The 16,440-nt window shown below is 41.1% G+C and overlaps 1 protein-coding gene across 11 annotated transcripts in view; it reads right to left on the bottom strand.

Moving 5' to 3' along the window:
- Positions 1-16,440, bottom strand: part of NEB (nebulin) — a 193,655-nt gene that overhangs the window by 52,791 nt on the left and 124,424 nt on the right. For all 11 annotated transcript variants that reach the window (XM_070423008.1, XM_070423018.1, XM_070423007.1 and 8 more), the window contains exons 100-119: positions 16,314-16,418; positions 15,860-15,967; positions 14,977-15,084; positions 14,761-14,874; positions 14,164-14,361; positions 13,665-13,769; positions 12,845-12,949; positions 12,644-12,748; positions 10,801-10,908; positions 7,492-7,605; positions 6,662-6,859; positions 6,199-6,303; positions 5,463-5,567; positions 4,421-4,528; positions 3,223-3,330; positions 1,733-1,840; positions 1,527-1,631; positions 1,317-1,421; positions 578-676; positions 146-256 (exon numbers count right to left, since the gene is read on the bottom strand). In XM_070423008.1, the coding sequence (XP_070279109.1) occupies positions 146-256; positions 578-676; positions 1,317-1,421; positions 1,527-1,631; positions 1,733-1,840; positions 3,223-3,330; positions 4,421-4,528; positions 5,463-5,567; positions 6,199-6,303; positions 6,662-6,859; positions 7,492-7,605; positions 10,801-10,908; positions 12,644-12,748; positions 12,845-12,949; positions 13,665-13,769; positions 14,164-14,361; positions 14,761-14,874; positions 14,977-15,084; positions 15,860-15,967; positions 16,314-16,418 (2,322 nt within the window). The remainder of the gene's footprint in view (positions 1-145; positions 257-577; positions 677-1,316; positions 1,422-1,526; positions 1,632-1,732; positions 1,841-3,222; positions 3,331-4,420; positions 4,529-5,462; positions 5,568-6,198; positions 6,304-6,661; positions 6,860-7,491; positions 7,606-10,800; positions 10,909-12,643; positions 12,749-12,844; positions 12,950-13,664; positions 13,770-14,163; positions 14,362-14,760; positions 14,875-14,976; positions 15,085-15,859; positions 15,968-16,313; positions 16,419-16,440) is intronic.

Below are 16,440 nucleotides of genomic sequence, written 5' to 3'. Positions count from 1 at the left end.
AAAGTAAACTGAGGCAAAGTGAGATCAATTGACTTGCTTAGGTGTTGGCGACTCTGTAATTAAGGCAGAAGGGAGATCTTTGCCTCATGTAGTTGCCTGAAAAATGCTCACTAGAGGAACACATCCCTGGTGGTGACCTCCTTACCTCACTCAGATGTGTCTTCAGTTCTTGCACTGTTCTGTACTCCGGAGTGTCAAGCACCACTTTGTATTTGTCTCGCATCTTCCTTGCATTATCAGTGTACAGGTAATTCGACTGAAAACCAAAAACAGAAGGAAAATAAAAGTTGAGTTATCATTCAAGGAACTGCATGTCATGGTCACCCATTGTCTTTCAAATGGCTGATATGTGCAAGTCAAGCTGAGCCCCCCTGTGCCCTGGAGGCCTTTGCAGGCAGGGACAAAACAATTGTCATCTACCTAAGCTCATTACCTTTGTGAGGAGTCATGGTCATGACTTGCTCAAGTGGGTTAATGTCAAATTTCCCCTTAAAAGTGGCTGTAGGCAGATGTTCTGCCCAGCTCCTGGAAGCTGTGTAGGAGTAGCCACGTGTTGTGAAGATGGGCGGGCACTCACCCAGAGCTTCCGCAGGAACCGGGAACGGACCATGTCAGGAGTGTCCATCAGGAAGCAGCCCAGTCCCTTCAGGATCTGCAAGTCCTCTTTGTATTTAATCTGTGTGGCAAAAATAGAAATACAGCTGGTCAGGAGCAAATATAAATCAAGAATAAATAAGACAGAGTAGTGAAGCTTTTTTTTTACTGATATATCTTTCATTTTGATTCTACACATCCACCTTGTACTCTTAGTCTGTTTGCACGCAAGTAAATCACAGATTTGAAATTTAAATCTCTAGCCCTGGTCCGAGGAGAGGACACAGCTATTATTTTATGACTGCATTGATGGGAGAAGGGCTTCAATGGAATAAAGTGGTCTTTTAGGAGAAGGAAACGTCCAGGGAAGAAAAAGAAACAAATGGGAGCAGGAAGTTGCTTAAGGGGGTGGGAGCAGGAATGAGCAGGAGAAAGATACTAAACATGAGCTGAAACAGAGGCCACTTAGAGAGTGAAGAGTTGATAATAATTCAGGGTTGCATGAAGAATGGGGCCAGTGATTCTTGCATTTCCCAAGTAGTCCCCTTACTACTGTTCCCAACACTGGTAAAATGTGGGGTCCTGTATCCACACTATTTCACCTCCAAGCTGTACATTCAGTTTAGAGGTCCTTAGTGGAAAAGACCACTGATTGGCTTAAATGCTGAAAGAAGCCATCCTCTTCCTAACAGTCTTCCAGAAAGATCCTAAGAGATGCTTACGTCACTGGTGATGTCTCCCACGTAACGGCAATGGAGCACTTGGGGTGTATATGGCAGCGAGATCATGTGACCCTGCATCTTGAAGAAGTCTGATTTGTAGATCAGCTAAAGAAAAAAGTGTCCAGAAAAACACATGTTAGTGACATTCTGAATGGCTGAAAGTCACCCCTGGGTTCCCTGGCCTGTCTTCTCTCCTAAAGTAATACCCACCTCACTGACAGCTTCTTGTGTCTTCTTGACTTGGCGGAGTTCAGGTGTGTCAGGGGTTGTGTGGATCTTGTCTTTGAGTTTGTGGTACAGTTGCCGATACAGCCTCTATATTGGAAGAAACACCATTTCAGGTGGTCAATGTGGGATACTGACTGATCAATAAGCAAATATCAATATTTTCTCCACAGCATTCGCATTCACAGTACCTCACTGGTAACGTCGTTGACCCTCCGGACATTGACAAACGGAACATCATTGGGGCCAAGTGTATACCCATTTGCCTTGAGGTGTTCATAAACTTCCTTGTACTTGAACTGCAAAAGCAAAGTCAGAATGAGATTACTGATGGGCAAACAAAGAGCAGAGTTACATTTCTCAAACCAAAAAGAGCTGTCACTTTCATTTGAAAATTAGTCTCTAAGCATTAAGTATAAGGAAAAGTCATTGACAAAATTTTAATAATAATCAGAGTCTTGAAAATTATTTTGTTGGCTAGTAAAGCCAGATCCAGAAAGGAATAAAATTCAAGGCTGCCTAGATGAAATCTGTTTGTATATAGGTATGCAAAATGAAAAAAAAACCCCTATATTTTTAGCTGCAATATGACTGGCAAATTAGGAAATGCAAAGAAAAAATAAGAGAATAAAGACTGATGGATGGCTTTCCAGATTGATATTGGCCTCTCACAGGCCAGCAGATTTGATACACAGAACTTTTAAGAGCAACATGGAAGGGAGAACTTATTCTCCAGCTGATGGCTTATTTATGGGTCTGGTTTGAAGGCAACAGTCACTGGGATAGACTAAACTTCCCTGGGCCTTGTCCTTTGGGTAAATGGTATGAAGTCCCAACCTGGTACTTTTGAAAAGTGGAGAAGGTGGGTGCCTGAGCTAACTCCAGGGCAAAAGCTACAGGTAGTGAGAAGCTATCCTCTGAGCTGTCTATGAAATGGCACAGAGGGTAAATAGTGAGGCAAGGACCAGGGCCAGCAGCCCGGCAAAAAGTGCTTTCTATTCAAAGAAATATACAGGGATGTTATATCTTTTTCTTTTTTCTTAAATATATTTTTTATTGATTTCAGAGAGGAAGGGAGAGGGAGAAAGAGATAGAAACATCAATGATGAGAGAGAATTATTGATCGGCTGCCTCCTGCACACCCCCTACTTGGGATTGAGCCCACAACTGGAGCATATGCCCTTGACTGGAATTGAACCCAGGACCCTTCAGTTCACAGGCTGACGCCCTATCTACTGAGCCAAACTGGCTAGGCTGTTACATCTTTTTCAATGACACACTGCAGAAGGAAGACAATACTACTGCCACACATCAGTAGTGAAGGTATGATTTAAATTTCCAGTACGTGGCTTGGGATTGTCCAGGATGCTCTGTGCTAAGGCTAGCAGGAGTAGAAGCATCCGGGCAGCCATGAGCCCCGAGCCAAGGTAACTGAATCTCGCAGATGTAATCCCACGGGAGTCCTATGCTAACCCACTGGGCTGTGCAGACACTGCTGACCTAGAGGAGCCAACTAGTTCACAGCACCCCTGGGAAAGGTGCTGTCTCCCCTGCTCTGCTCCTATCATCATATCATGTTGAACCTTCAGGGTGGGACTGGGGGGATGAGAACAGGCTATTAATGAATATTAGTGCCCCCTCTCACTTCAGACCCCATCTCAATGAGGAAGCGAGCACTCACATAACTGCTCATGTACTGGGTGTCCTTGGAGTGTTTGAAGTGCGGAGTGTCGACCGGAAGCCTGTATCCAGTAGCCAGGGAGCGCTTGCCCGCGTCTCGGTACAGATTCTGCCGAATGAGAAGGACGGGTTAAAGGACATCTACATGTAATAACTGATCCAAGTTAAACAAGTCACATCCTGCTCCTGTTAGGTTTTCAATTAGATACTTAAAGTACTATGCTTACTGAATTACTTTCAGAAAGAAATTGAATAAGCTCTGAGAGGCAATTAATCAAATTACTCTTATTGTTTTTTTAAAAAGAGAGCAATGAATGCAGAGACTTATAGAAATTAATTCTTCTATGCTTCTGAACATATGCCCAGTTGACTGCATGGTAACTAGCAAGAATTTGGGTTAAGTAGAGAAAAAAGTCTACCAAGTGCCACCTCTGTTTTTCACCACACTTTCAGGTAATAATCAAGTTGTCACAAATCTTGAAGACAGTCATAATAATAAAGCACATCTTTGGAATCTTATCTCTCCTCCACCCCCGCCCCCAAACACAGCATTGATGTCAGACTAGGAAGCGAGCAGGATGCTCATATTCCTGGCAGAAGGCGGAAGGGGTTTCTGTGCCCTTAAATAGTCTGTCTCTCAGAGGAACTATAGGAGTAAGAACAGTATTTAAAATATTAAAAACCAATTTACTCCTAACAGTCAACATAGGAGAGTAGCAATGAAGGCTGAGACCAAAGGCGCACCATCAGGTAACACAGAATAGAGATCTTACACGTGGAGTGGAGTCCACGTTCCTTCTTGTCTGAGTTTCAACAGCAATTTCTAGCTTTATCTCTTATTGCTAATAATCTTTTATGATCATATGCCTTGTCTTTGTCATTTTGGTTTTAAGCTTTTTGAGAGCAGAAATAGTAGAATGGCCCTCTTCTTTGTAACTTGTAAACATGGCTCCAAAAATGCCCATTGCATGCTTAGAAAGATCTGGCCAGCCAAGAAGGAAGACAGGCTATGCACTGCTTTTTGTTTTTTCGTAACTCATGTGAATGGACAGCATGTACGTATGGAACAGCATATACAATGTACAAGGTCAGGCTGAGAAGATGCCCTTGCTGAGGTGCTTCGACAGAGGCCAATGACCCGGCCTCTAAGCTGCATCCAGGACACCTGCCAGGCACGTCGTAGCTTTTTCACAGCTCACCTCACTCTGGAGCTTGTATGCGTGAAGAGCCCGGTCCAGATCCACGGTTTTTGTAGTTGGAGCCACTTTGCCTCTGACACTGTGCACGTAGTCGTAGTGGTAGACAGCCTGGTGCAGAGAGAAGCAGAGTGCACTGATTCAGACTCTGGCAGCATTGTCAGAAAGAAGCAACGTAAAAGGAAACCCAAGTCTCTCTCTCTCTCTCTCTCTCTCTCTCTCTCAAGGAAGGGTAGCCTGCGTCCCTTTGCCTAAAGAATTCTGTCTGATATGTTATTGTGCCTTGTCCAATAAGATCAGAGCCAGGGTGTGGCCCCAGACTGAGAAATAAGTGGAAGAGTTGGCTCAGGCTTTAGAAGAGGAAGAGTGGCCATTTTGGCACGCCAAGTTCAAAAACAATAGGTCTCAATGTTCCAAGTCACTGGTGGGATAGTTTTATTTATTAACCTGTGGGGTTAATAAAGAAAGAGCAGCATTGTGCTTGTTCGTCCTGCTCTATAGCAGGCACGGTAGTGGGTGCTTTTCGTTCATTTTCTCATTGTACGGGTAAGGATGCTGAGACTTGGAGGACTAAGTGCTTTTCCTAAACCTCATTGATTGGTAGAGGCTGGGCTCCTTCCACACCTCTAATTTCAGAGCCTGCTTCCTTCTCATTAGTTTGCTCTAACTTATTAGAAGATCTAGACAGTGACACATAAACTTGCTCTTGATACAAGGATACAAAAAGCAATTTTGGAAGCTTTAAAACAACAAGCATCGTATAGACTTAGATCACTTACAACTCCCCCCCCGCCCCCCAGGGAGTTACCTGAACACATCAGGTTTTAGGAAACAAGAGCAGAATCTTTTTTTATTTTTCAACTACAGTTCACATTCAATATTATTTTATATTAGTTTCAGGGGAAGAGCAGAATCTTAAGTACTTTCTTTCCCAGTGAGAAAAAGCCAGGCACTGCCCACCCAGTCTTTGTGTTTGCCACTTCTGCTTGAATGGTGGCCCCTGTCTTTATCACTGGCCACAGTAACATCCCCGATGGGCACTTACGTCACTTATTTGTTTCCTGCTTTGGACAGCCTGGACGTAGACTGGAGTATCCATGACCAAATTGTAGTCATTCCTTGTTTTCTTCACATGAGCTTGGTACTTGATCTGCCGAAAGGAAGAAAATAAGCCTGCGTTAGACCACTCATTATATTGGAGACTGCTGGTTTTCACAGCAGTTTTGGTTGTTTTTTAACTCCTGGCATTTACATTCACCAGCATTTATTCAATAGACCAGGGTGTGTTTGAAGTTTATGACAATCAGTGTAATCAATGCTAGGACGTCTGACAATTGCTCTTCTAGGAATATTTGTTTTCTTACTAACATCTTGAATACGGTATTGATTTTCCTAGGAAATCCTCTCTTTGCCAATAGATCCCATCTATAGCATCACAAACTCCTAATAAATTATATTTTCCTATAATGACAATTATGTGCTCATTAATACATTCAAAATAGCCCAAAAGGTAGAGAGAAGAACCACATGCGCCCTCTCCTCCAGAGAACAATGGGATAGCTCAACTGCATTGTTGAATAGGAACGCCATATGCACTCCTGAGAAATGGTTGCTTTCTATGGCTTAGCATCTTTCTCTAGCTCAGCCATCCTCACCATCACTTAAGACACAGCTGGTCTGTGACAATGTTCATAGTTTACATACTCTCACCTTAACTCTAGACTATGAACAGAAGAAAACACATAAAAAAAACAACAACAACAAAATCAAGGCAAACTCACATCATTGCGCAGATCATAAGCGTGCTTGGCATGGAGAATTTCAGGAGTGTCCCAGACATAGCAACCAATGCCTTTCAACCAGTTGAGGTCATCCTTGTACACAATCTACAGAATTGAAACAGACGAAGGGGATTGGCAAAATAAAATTTGATCATAATTTTAACCCCAAAGACACGGGCACCCTGTGGACCAAGATTGATTTTGTGGACTGAGAAGCAAAATGCGTTATGCAGTGAGGCCAAGCGGGCCATGGAAACATTGGCACACAGAGCCATGCTTCCGGGGATACCTTTGAGTTCCAATGGGACCGATGGGTATATAGGAAAGCAGTATTAGGAGGAGGCTGGGTATATAGGACAGCAATACTGGGAGGAGGCTGAGGTAAAGAAGTGGGTGAATATGCTTCTCTTTAGGTTGGGCAGGAGGGGCCAGGAAGGTGGGCCTTCATGAGCAATGGGCTTACGTCGCTGATCTGATCTGTGACTTTCCTGACGTGACTGTTGACTTGCAAGTCGGGGTGGCAAATCCACTCATGGAGGTGTAGGCGGTAATCAATTTCACTGACTTTCTTCTGAGAATCCTTAGCAGTAACCATCTCTACCATGTCGGGCACAATGTTGATTTTCATCTTGTTCTTTTCATAAACGGACTTGTACAGGCGCTGTGAAGTTAAAACACACATAAACTTGCTCTTGATACAAGGATACAAAAAGCAATTTTGGAAGCTTTAAAACAACAAGCATCGTATAGACTTAGATCACTTACAACTCCACCTCAGGGAGTTACCTGAACACATCAGGTCTTAGGAAACAAGAGCAGAATCTTTTATTTTTGTTTTTCAACTACAGTTCACATTCAATATTATTTTATATTAGTTTCAGGGGAAGAGCAGAATCTTAAGTACTTTCTTTCCCAGTGAGAAAAAGCCAGGCACTGCCCAGTCTCTGTGTTTGCCACTTCTGCTTGACATGCCACTTACACAGAAAATTGTGCACAGAATCATGGCAACATATGACCTTCTTATATGCCTTCTTATACACTTCTTACACACCTGAGAAGTCACGGTGACCAGCTCACAGCAATCAGTTGGGGGAAGGGCAGGGACTGGAATTTCCTGACACTTTCTACAGATTCGTGTGGGCTGGAGATGCAGCTGGGGCTGAAATAGCCCCTAGCTCCTTCATATATACACAATCAGAGCCATATGCACTGTTTAATAGAAACGGTTCTGATTTACAATAGACAACTCTATTACTTCGCTTCAGTTTGAAGTAGGCCTTTGAGATTACTTACATCAATGTTATATTTGCCAACTCGGAGGCACCGCGCTGTATTTGGGTCATCTTCAACACTTCTAGGTAAAGTATAAAGAGCTTTGAACTTTTCATATTCTTCCCGGTATTTGATCTATAGAGATAAAGCACAAAGAAAGAAACAGTTTGGGAGAGTAATGGATCCACTTTGTCATAAGAGCATGAGACTGAATAGGAAGATCTCATCCTTGAGATCCAGCCAACATGGGATCACCACTTCTGCGAGTCCCTTTCCTCATCTGTGCACGGTCATACCTGCCCCCATTTCCTGAGGCTTAATTCAGACTATATCTGAAAGTACTTTCTAAACTGTAGAGAGCTATACAATTGTAGTTATTGATTATAATACTTCTATGTCAATGCTAGTACTGCTGCTACAACTAACTCATTTAAAATTTAGTTATAATTTTAAAATAATCTCTTGCCCTGGCCAGTGTGGCTCAGCTGGTTGAGCGTCATCCCATGCACCAAAAGGCCGCCAGTTTGATTCCCAGTCAGGGCACATGCCTGGGTTGTGGGCTCAATCCCCAGTAGGGGGCGTGCAGGAGGCAGGTGATGGATGTTTCTTCTCTCTCATTAATGTTTTTCTCTCTCCTTCTCCCTTCCTCCCTCTTTCTTAAATCAATACAAACATATAAAATAAGCTCTTTTTATAATAATAGCTTTGTTTTTCTTAATCATAAGTGAGAGGAAAGATGTGTTCAGGAATTTCTTTGTTTTTGATAATCGACAAACCTGATGCTTAAGAGACATAATCTTTGGGTTTTACTTTGTACAAGGGTTTCCAAATATATAGTGCGATCAACTTCTACAGAAAAACCAACTTTTTAGTCTGGAAGTTGTATTGCCTATTAATTAATGCTGCATGATTTCCTGAACTAGAAGCAAGGCCCTTACAGAGACTAAGATATAATCTCCTAGCACATGATAAAATAGCAATTCTCTCACAGCTCAGAACCCCATATCTCAGTGCAAAAATAGGAGACAGGAGTATTTGTGTTAGAATTCTTGCCAATCTCTTCCTTGACTAGAAACCAGTCAAAATTCCCATCAGAATTTTTGAGAACATTAGTTCACATGTTCCTTACATCTAACCCATTCCTCAATTATAAAGAAGGTAGTATTCAAAGGCACCTTTAAGAAAAACCCCAAAAAAACTGCTGTTGGAATCCTTCTTTAAAAGGGTTAATTTCTCAGTGTCCCACCTTGTTCTAAGAACAAGTTGCCAAGACTCCTGCCTCTGAGACTTTTTCCATGACAAAAATAAATAAATGAATGAATAAGCCTCTGCTAAGTTTTCTAAACTACTATCTACAAAGCTTCTCTTCTGAAATGAAAAGTTTGCTCCTTTGGGCTAGTCTGTTTGCAGTCTTCCAAATAACTGGGCTTGGAAAAATCATTTGTATTAGTTTTTCTCCAGGTAAGAATGAAATTAATTTCATTATTATATAACAAAGGCTTTTTTAAAAAAAATTATGCATCTCTAAGTCCATTAGAGAGTAGTGAATCTCCATACTAGGTCACTAGCATTTCAAATGAATAGAATAGAATTGAAATGATCAGAGTGCATTGTCTTTAGTGTAGCAGTAAACATTTATGTCAGAAGGAATTCACATAAACTTCAGGTGTGTGTGTGTGTGTGTGAGAGGCGGGGGGGGAATGTGTGTTGACTTGCAATATAAAACGAATTTCTCACTGTGGGTCTTGATAAAAAAAAGTTTTGAGAAATACTTGTCTAAAATGTTACATAAAATGTTCACAATTAAGGGGGAAAAGTTTCTAAAGAGGTAAAGTTCATGAAAGATAACTGGGTTTATTAGAACTGCAATGAAGGTTACAGGAAATTTTATAATGAAGGTTTTACTTAAGAACATTTTAGGCATAAAGGGTTAAAGGTCACAAGACTTTATACTATATTTAAACAGCCCACGTGATTTAGAATTTTTTTCCCAAAAGAAATGGTCATTTATTGTTAACTTATTGTTGATTTAAAAAATAATAAAAGTGGTTCATACTTATTTAAGACAATGTAGAAAATGTGATAGATAGATCCCAGGATTTATAAGAATATTTCAAGTCTAAATGTGCCTCAGAGTCTTTTACCCTTTTGATGAGAGGAAATCCAGTTTTTTTTTCCCTCTGCCACACCACACTCCAAGTTTATTATTTAAGAGAGCATTTCTCAACCATTTCTACTTTATTTATTTTTTTAAAATTTTTTTATTGATTGAGTTATTATATATGTGTCCTTATCCCCACAGTACCCCCCTTCCCCCCCCTCACCCCCCTGTTGTCTGTGTCCATTGGTTAGGCCTATATGCTAGCATATAAGTCCTTTGGTTGATCTCTCCCCCTTACCCTCCCCCTCCCCTACCTTTCCTCTGAGGTTTGACGGTATCATTGATGCTTCTCTGTCTCTGGATCTGTTTTTGTTCATCAGTTTATGTTGTTCATTATATTCCACAAATGAGTGAGATCATGTCATATTTATCTTTCTCTGACTGGCTTATTTCAGATTTAGAATTTTTTTTATATTTTATTGATTTTTTTACAGAGAGGAAGGGAGAGGGATAGAGAGTTAGGAACATTGATGAAAGAGAAACATCGATCAGCTACCTCTTGCACACCTCCTACTGGGGATGTGCCCACAACCAAGGTACATGCCCTTGACCGGAATCGAACCTGGGACCTTTCAGTACGCAGGCTGACACTCTATCCACTGAGCCAAACTAGTTAGGGCAGATTTAGAATTTTTTTTTTACAATCATGTCTATACCTAAGAAAAGTTGTGCTTTAAAAAAGTAGAATTTCAAAAGATTTAAACTTTTTTTATATTTCATGGTTATGAAGATAATTATTTACTTTTTAAATAATTTATTCTAGGATGGTGTAATGACCAGTTAGTTATAACATTCACTGGTTTATTTTTGTACTACAACCTACATAATTCTATTGGAAAAAAGCCTATTCTGTATAGTATATCTTCTGTCTACCCCCACTTCTGGCTGAAACAGTATATCCACCTATGTCATTTGCAACTGTTCCTTAATACAGGTGTTCGTGATTCTCTCTAGACTTCACAAGAAATACTAGTGAAGAAGAAATACTAGTAAGTGCCCAGCGTCTGTGATGGCTGAGCGCCTGGAATTATTTGCTGGTGGCATACTCCTATGGAAGTGCTGGGAATACTTCTGGGCGACATATGTTTCAGCCAAAAAGATCCTAGGAGTGGTGAGCCGGGGAGGGGAGGGAATGGGTGGCAAGGCTGTCACATTTGCACTGGACTTACATTGCTGGCCAGATCCTTCTGGTTCTTGGCGTGTGTCAGGGACATGGTGCTGGAGGGCAGGATGTAGCTGGTGGCTTTCACCTTTTCCCAGGCCTCCTTGTACAGGTTCTGTGGGGGTTAAAAACCTTCTTGTGAATATGGAAAAATACATTCTGGTTAGCTTCTGAGTAGCAGATTTTGCCGTTTCTGTCCTTAGACACGCCCTAACAACCTCCAGATTTTCTCACTCTGGAGGGTCCAAGTGCCCCTAAGTGAATAACTGGTTTAATGCCACGACCGTAATTTCGTAGCTCTTTATTTTGTTTCTACCACAGTACTTATCACAGTTTGATAGTTATCAGAGTTTTGGATGCCAAATTCATTCCCCATAGGTCTAAGACTTTCTGGAAGGTGAAAACCACTAACATTAAAACACACACACACACACACACTCACACACACACACACACATTTACACTCCCCTACTTTATGTAGCTAGTGGGAGCTCAAAATACATTTGTTTCCACTCCTACATTTTCATTTATCCAGGGGAAATGAAAACTTATGTACACACAAAATCCTATATGCACATGTATTATAGCAGCTTTATTCATAATTTGCAAAATCTGGAAACAATTCTAATTCTTTTAACTGTGAATGGATAAACAAACTGTGGGACATTCATGCAATGGAATACCATTCTGCAATAAAAATAAACTATTGATTTATGCAGCAATGTGCATAGCACATAAAGTCATTTTGCCAAGAAAAGAAAGCCAGGCCAAATGGGTACATACTATATAATTCCGTTCACAAGACATTCTGGAAAAGTTAAACTTTAGGGGTAGCAAACATCTCTGTGGATGCCAGGCGAGAAGAGAGGGCAACAAAAGAGAAATTTGGAAGAGATACAGAATTTTTATGTGTCTGGACTGTGGTGGTGAACTCATGACTTTGTGTTTATCAAAAGCCACAGTACTATATACCTCAAATAATACAATTTACAAACAAAGAATGAGGAAGGGGGACTAAAATGGAATACAAACTGTAACAAATAAATCTAATTGTATTACGAAATGGGTAACAAGACTATGGTCGCAGAAGTGGGGAAGAAAACAACTAATTTAGTTTATTTTGGAAAATGATATTTTGACAAGGAAAAGATTGAGAAATGATCAGATTAGAGGAGACTAAGGAGGCATGAAAACTAAATACAAAGTGGGATCCTGGATTGTATCTTAAAAAGAAAAGTTTACATTAATGGAAAAACTGGTGAAATCTAGATAAAGTCTGTAACATTCTAACAATGATAATTTCTTAGTTTTGATCATTGTACTACAGAGAAAAAAAACTATGTAAAAAAAAGATGTGGGAATTCTATGTACTATTTTTGAAACTTTTTTGTAAATCTCAAATTATTTCTAAATGAAGTTTTAAAAAAAAGTGTGTTGAGTTAATCAATTCAGAAGAGTTTAAAAGAGTTTTTTGGTTGGTTTGTAAGCCACTGGCCACTAGAGAATCCAGAGAAGGACAGGTTCAGGGTCAACAAAGCATAGCTCCAACAGTACCTGCCTGCCACATGGAGGAAGTTGCCAAATTTGTGTTAACTGTGTGCAATCGTGCAATATTCAAATTGGGGCTCATCTAATTGCAACTAGGAGGATTTATGAGCTAAAGTCGGAACTTAAAGGTCCAGGAAAAAAACTGGACAAACCTTTGGGAATCAAGTGCCTACCCCTTTTATTTTCTTATTGTCTCCAAAGCGGGGGATGGCGGTGGGGGGCTGAGGGGGGAGGTGGGTGGGGGCAGGCCGGGGAGTGGGGGGAGGTAACTCAAATGAGAGAGGAAAGAAAACTCAACTCACACTGCTATAAAGATTCTTCAGATTCTTGGTTCTGTCATAATCCACTGTTTCCAGTACTGTCGTATACTTGTCCTTAATCTGATGATAATTTTCTTTATATCTCACCTACAGGTAAAGAAAGATGGGTTATTCTTTTCTGCTGTTGAAAGATGTAAAGACAAATGAAGGCTCGTTCTGGAAGAGAAGACAAGCAAAACGCACCTCACTGGCATTGATGCCGCTTTGAAGAGCAGTCACGTAAACTGGTGTGTCTGTGACCAGGCTATAATTCTGCAGATTGTCTTTACTTGCTGCAGTGTATTGTATCTGTGAAGGAAAACCAAAGTCTCTATAAGGGTAAAGTATGGGTCTACAGTCAGATTTAGTAATTTGTGCCAACTTAGATGAGCCCTTATTCGTAGGCTGGGTTTCTGCATCACTCCTAACAAAGAGGCCACCCTTGTGTCGTCCTGCAGATTTTGTATGGCTGTCAAAACTAATCGCTTCTCCTGACCAAGAGTGAGGTCTGGATCTTTTCCGGGCCCCCTTCCTCATTTTGTTGTCTTTCCCACGCCTATACTCCACCCTGGCGGCAGCCCCTCAATTTCGACATTCCCTTAGTCTGCTCCATCCAAGCTGAACCGTATGCTGGGAGATTTCCCAAATATCTATGTTTTCACTGCAGAGCTTACCTACCTACGGTCAAAGCATGCATTTGCATTCTACTATCTACACGTTAACCTGGTCAACTAAGGTACTGATGCTAGAGGTAGTTTACTAGGAAACACCTCCCAGACAACATTCTGTTAGAAATGTCTAATGCCTTAAACTACTGAGAGACGCACAATAAGAGGGTCCAGCACCAGGGCAGGCCACCAGGAGAGGTGTGACTGGGCAGTGGACCTATGGCTCCCTTTCCTCATGCACTGTTAGAACAGCGTTCTCTGCCTGGGCACCGGGGCAACCGGGATAAACCCCACTGAGAACACCATGGGTTCCATTGGCCCGCAGCCAATTAGTTCTTCTAGGAAGATTGGTTTACCTGACTCTGAAGGTCATACGACTTCTTGGCTTGGAGGATCTGGGGTGTATCCCAGACATAGCACCCAATGCCTTTCAGCCAATTCAAGTCATCTTTATACACATTCTGCAAGAAAGAAGAAGTGGTGAAAGACATAAGTACTCAATGAATTTGCAATGGGATGCTTTGATAATTTCCCATCAGCTCTTGGCTGTACATGGTGCTTAGTGGTCATAGGGTAGACTTCTCAAGGGCTGGGAGGTCTTTAATGCCCTGGCCTAACAAAGCTTAGGAGGAGAACATTAGATAAGTTTTAGTCTAGTGTGAAACAGAACATGGATATCCATGGCTCAGAAGGAATTCTTACACCAAAAAGTGGCTATTCATGCCATTTTGTGTTGAAAAGCAGCAGGGTTTATGAATACAGGGATAATTAGATAAGACTGGGGGTTGGGGGTGGGGGGAAGCAAGGCAGGCTGGGTGAATCTTATAATTAAGCTAAGCTGCAGGAATGACATACATCACTCAGGATCTCCTGTGCATTCCGGGCCAGTAGAATACTGGGTTCTTCTGGGAGAGACGTCCACTGGTGGAAGTAGTGTCGGTACTCGAGGTCGCTGAGGATGTACTGGCACTTTTTGGCCAGCACATGGTTCATCATATCATTGGGGATGTGAATATTTGCTTTGGTGTCCTCATAATGTTTTCTGTAGTTCAACTGAAGAAGAATATTTTTAAAGACAAACATAAGAAAGGAAAATGTAAATTATCCAGATCAATCTCTTAAGAGTTTTATTTCCAATATAGATCAGTACCTTTAGAATAGACTAAGGTTAAACAAACATACTATAATATATTCTTTTGTAAAAATTTCCCATGATTTTATAACACAGGATAAATAGTGATCTTGTTGTCAAATACAGAGCCCTCACTTGTGTGTTTGGTAATGAAGGAGGGAGGGAATGGAGGTTGGAAGACTCAAAATCGGCAAAGACACACATGCTAAATGGCAGGGGTGGGGAAGTCTCAGGATCGACTCATGCCTCCCCACCCCATCCCCAGCTAATCTCGCACCAAAGGGAAGATCAGAAGTCAAGTCACAGTGAACTTTGCTTACCGCACTCCTCATCTTTTGGAAATCCAGGCAGTGAACCACACCAGGGAACTCACTGATTTCTTTTCCAGCCAGGTAGTGACCCTTCTGCTTCTCAAATGTCTCTTTGTATTTAAGCTGTGAAACAGGTACAACATTGAGAACCGCTGGGATTTTCTAACCAGCCCTCGTTCCCCAATGAAGACTCTCAAGTCTCTGAGAGGCAAAAGTCCTACTGACCTCACTGTTCACATAGTCAGCATGCTTGGCTCCAACAATGGGGATGTAGCGTTCATCCAAGGTATAGCCGTAGGCCTTGGTTCCCTCCCACGCCCCTTTATACAGTATCTAGAACAAAGAAAAAGTTTACTTTCAGATACCACCAAAAAGAAAGTGGTAAAATCAAGGTAAAAGAGCTATATTTAAAGGCAAGGCTTAGATCTCTGTTTACAGCCATTAGTGTACCTCCCTAAGAACAAGGTAGAGTCCTTTGGCTTGTTGCAAAGGAAATCTACAAACTCTGAGGCATTTTATAACAGAGGTTAACTATATTTACAGTTCTAAAAAGAGCAAAAACCAATTTGCTCCTAATGAGAAGATCACTGAAAATTGCTTCCCACTGAGATTAAACACACAGGCATACAATGTGCATGCATACACTGTCCTTTAAATTAGCCCAATTAAAATTGGAGGGCAAGTCCTCCATTCCTTGGCTGGAGACGTTTGTACATGACTGCTGAAAAGGGACCAGCTTTTTTTGTCTTTTCTCTGATGGTGGCTGCTCAGTCCTGTGTGCCCCCGGAACTGGTACAGCACTTGTTACATTATTTGTGGGTCTGTTCCTCTCACTTGTATGAGCTCTTGAAAGGCTTGTCTCATTTGAGCTTTAGCTCCTCAGTGCCTCCTACAGCACCTGGCACATCATAGCAGCTCAAAATATACCGGGTGAATAAATGCTACATGCTCTGAACAATATGCTACTTTTAATAAACAAAATTAATACAATAGATGTAGTAGATTTCCTTTAAAAGTCCATTTGTTCACAAAATCATCCAAGAATGTGAATACTGACAAGAGCATAAGGTTAGGAACTGAGATGTACCTCACATAAAATAGAACTTACAGTACTGTGGAGCTTTCCCATGTCTTTGGAGTGGGTGATATATGGTGTCTCCGGAGAAAATATATACTTGCCCTTTATTAATTTATTAAATGTTTCTTTATATTTTATCTAAGAAGAGCAAACAAAACAAAACAAAAAATCTCTGGTTACTATAAATGTATATTTAATAAAATCTACCTAGTAAGATAATCAGACTACATTTAGAGATTAAAATGGACTGGAGATTAAAATTTCAGTCCATTTCAGCTAATACAATAGAATAACTTGGACAAAAATGTGGATTTTATCTAAAAGTGGGTACAATTATACCATCTACTAGTGGCTTTTAAGACATCCTCTCCCAAAGATTATCTTACTAACCCTCCTCCCTCAATTTTCTTACAAGCCAATCTGTTCAATGATAGCCAACTAGCTTCCAAGTCTAGGCACCTCATTATACACAAAGCAAACTTACATCACTTTGATTGACTGAGTTAATCTTGGCCAAAACAATCTCTGGAGGATCTTCCACACTTGTAAAATTAGGATAGTTGTCGAGAGCAGCCTTCTTATATTTCACCTGCAAAGGCAGAGATGATGAA

The sequence above is a fragment of the Myotis yumanensis genome, unplaced genomic scaffold (genome assembly GCF_028538775.1).
Source record: "Myotis yumanensis isolate MYYU_CA2020_CCGP unplaced genomic scaffold, mMyoYum1.0.hap1 SCAF_8, whole genome shotgun sequence".
In the NCBI taxonomy this organism is placed as follows: Eukaryota; Metazoa; Chordata; class Mammalia; order Chiroptera; family Vespertilionidae; genus Myotis; species Myotis yumanensis.
The sequence above is the reverse complement of the archived record's forward strand: the minus strand, read 5'-3'. Positions and strand labels throughout refer to the sequence as shown.